The following is a 2,670-nucleotide window of genomic DNA, read 5'->3' as shown; positions in this document are numbered from 1 at the left end:
ATTGTTCGTTGGAACATTATCTAAAGAATTTTTTTTATTTAACTATACGAAACACCGTAATAAATAACCCAACCTTTCCTTTGTCAAAGTATTTTTATTGTCCATTCCTAGTTACATGCAATAAACAGCAACGGTAGTTTAAATGATTAATTAAAGACAAGAACAAACTTGTATTATAAAAATGTGCGTATAAAACGTTTCACTCAACCATACAAGCCATAAGTTTATCCAGTGTCCAACTGTTAGTATCTAACCCAGTGTTTTAAAAGTCATTAAGGCATAAGTTTATTCAGTGTCAGACTGTTAGTATCCAACCCAGTGTTTTAAAAGTCTACTTATTAAACAACTTACTAAGATCGACCAGTGGTGTGAAACAACATTTATTCATCATGGAGGTAAGAATCACATACGTTTGTCTTTTTTTATCTATTCGTAACTTATAATTGAATCTTTACGATGTGGAACTGTTATGAATCTAATTAATATTTTGTTTTAATCGTGATCTCATATTTATTCTAGAATTCACCGAATGATGAATATACTTTAAAGCACTTCTATTACCCACTCAATATATCAGATGATCAAGATATGAGTGACAATAACAAGACCGCAATGAGAAGGAGCAACAGTATAGATGCTTTTTTTGAAAAGCAAAAGAAAAAGAAGAGACAGTCAAAGTCTTCATGTGTAGCGCAAGCAAGTGACGGGGGCCTATCATATATCTCATCCAACGACGATGACAGTATCAGTGCAACACATCTAATCAAAATAGACATCTATGACATGAAGAGAATTAAAGATGTTTCGCCTCTTGAATACTGGAAATATGCAGATTTGCGATTAAAGTACTACGTTGAATCTGCTGGTGATAAGCACTATCAAAGCATGCGAGATATTATATACAACATTACAAAGCAAATCGCTGGGAAGCATGACTGTAAAAAATACTTTATTGACAGAGATAACCAGAAACAATAAGTATTCTCTGAACCAGCGGTCGGTAAACATCACAAAGTAAAAAGACCCTCTATATAAACGTAGTTGTATTTTATTTTGTATTTTGCTTTACAATTTATTTGAAAACAATAATGGGACTATTAAAAAGTACTTTACAAACAGTAAAAAAAAAATAACAATATGAAATCCCACTCCAACCATTCGGATAAACAAATAATGCGGTGGTTCATTTCGTCAGATCCGTCATTCCATATTCAAACGTTCTACGAAACTACACGATGACAACTGAGTTCAGCAACATTTCTTTCGAGGAAGAAATGGTTACGTTGTGTGAAGAAGTGGAGACGAAAATAAACTCCTTTGTTGAAAAAATAGTTGAAGATATGGATATCGATCAGCAGTTGCACGATTTATGTGAGAACATGGAACGCGAGCATAAGGGGTATTCCAGTCCAATATTACCCTTAAACATAGGACTGATGATGACAGCTCTTCGTGAGGACTATGTTATTTATTATGAAGAAGAAACTGATCAAGATCCGTCTCATTCTTTCTGGTCACAGTGTACACAAAAGTTATAGTTAATACTTTAAGATATATTTTTCATTGTATAATATAATGTTACATTTGTAACTTTGTTAAAATAAAAAACTATAATTTTTCGATTTTTTTTTATTTCATCTCTTTATAAATAAAGTCTTAAACATAGATTGAACAAGTTGATCATTATATAAAGTATTATCAGAAAATAAATTTAGAAATTTTGACATTGAGATATTATTAAATTTAAAATAAATATAAACTAAACAATATATTCCGCAAAATGAGCTAAAATAGTTCTGAAGTACTTTATCGTTGTGAATCCACTTTTTACAGTTAGTTTTTAGGAACATTTCATGGTAATCCATTGGTTTGCGACCAAACGAGTCAAAATATTCACCGACACCATTAGTATCAACATATATTGCTACCCAATGAGATCCAGGTTTTGTATCAGGATCTAAATTGGATATTAAATATGCTGGTGATGTTAAATATATCGGTATCTTATTAGCAGCAAAAACATTTAAGTGAATACTTGGATCGATAATTTTTAAATAGTTCTCAATCTCTGTGGTGTCCATTGGAAGTTTATAAAAAAAATTAAAAGCAAATAAAGAATCTTCTCTATATAATGGTTGTTTATGAAATGACTTGAAAATTAAATATTATCTTTATTTATATTATCTTAACTGTTATAGTCTAAACTTACATCTCGATTTTTATTTATTTCAATTACATTATCAAACTCTGCGTAAACTATGCAATTCACAGTTGTCGTTAAAGCTCTTTCAAATCGAACCTCAAATCTTACACTGCCCCGTTTAATGAGGTTCCAGTGAGAGTTTGAATTAGCAGACAAATCGGGGGTTAAATCAAAAGCAAAAAGACAATACCCATTATTATAATCCTCTTTAGAGACATCATTTCCATCATTCAAAAAATGAATTCCTGTTCCAGAGAATAAAGTATGATATGCACTTGTAAACACATTATCATCAAATGATGGTGTTAATGTTTTAGATGGTATGGATTGACCATCAACATATAAACCGAACAAGTTAAGTCCATGATTTCCAAAATTAAAAGGATTAGTATTTAGAGTTCCATTAAAAGCAGAGTTTCCTACGAATCCAATAATACATCTTTTGGGTATTTGTCCTAAAAACACAT

The 2,670-nt window shown here is 30.8% G+C and overlaps 1 protein-coding gene across 1 annotated transcript; it reads left to right on the top strand.

The window, feature by feature from the left end:
• The first annotated feature begins 351 nt into the window (after positions 1-351).
• On the top strand, positions 352-1,085 carry LOC120636451. The gene is made up of 2 exons (XM_039907932.1): positions 352-395; positions 520-1,085. Exons 1-2 carry the CDS (start codon positions 390-392, stop codon positions 976-978), a joined length of 465 nt encoding a protein of 154 aa, XP_039763866.1. The 5' UTR covers positions 352-389; the 3' UTR covers positions 979-1,085.
• Positions 1,086-2,670: the final 1,585 nt, after the last annotated feature.

The sequence above is a fragment of the Pararge aegeria genome, chromosome Z, assembly GCF_905163445.1.
Source record: "Pararge aegeria chromosome Z, ilParAegt1.1, whole genome shotgun sequence".
NCBI classification, from domain to species: Eukaryota; Metazoa; Arthropoda; class Insecta; order Lepidoptera; family Nymphalidae; genus Pararge; species Pararge aegeria.
Note: the sequence above shows the minus strand (reverse complement) of the source record. Positions and strands in the feature narration are given on the sequence as shown.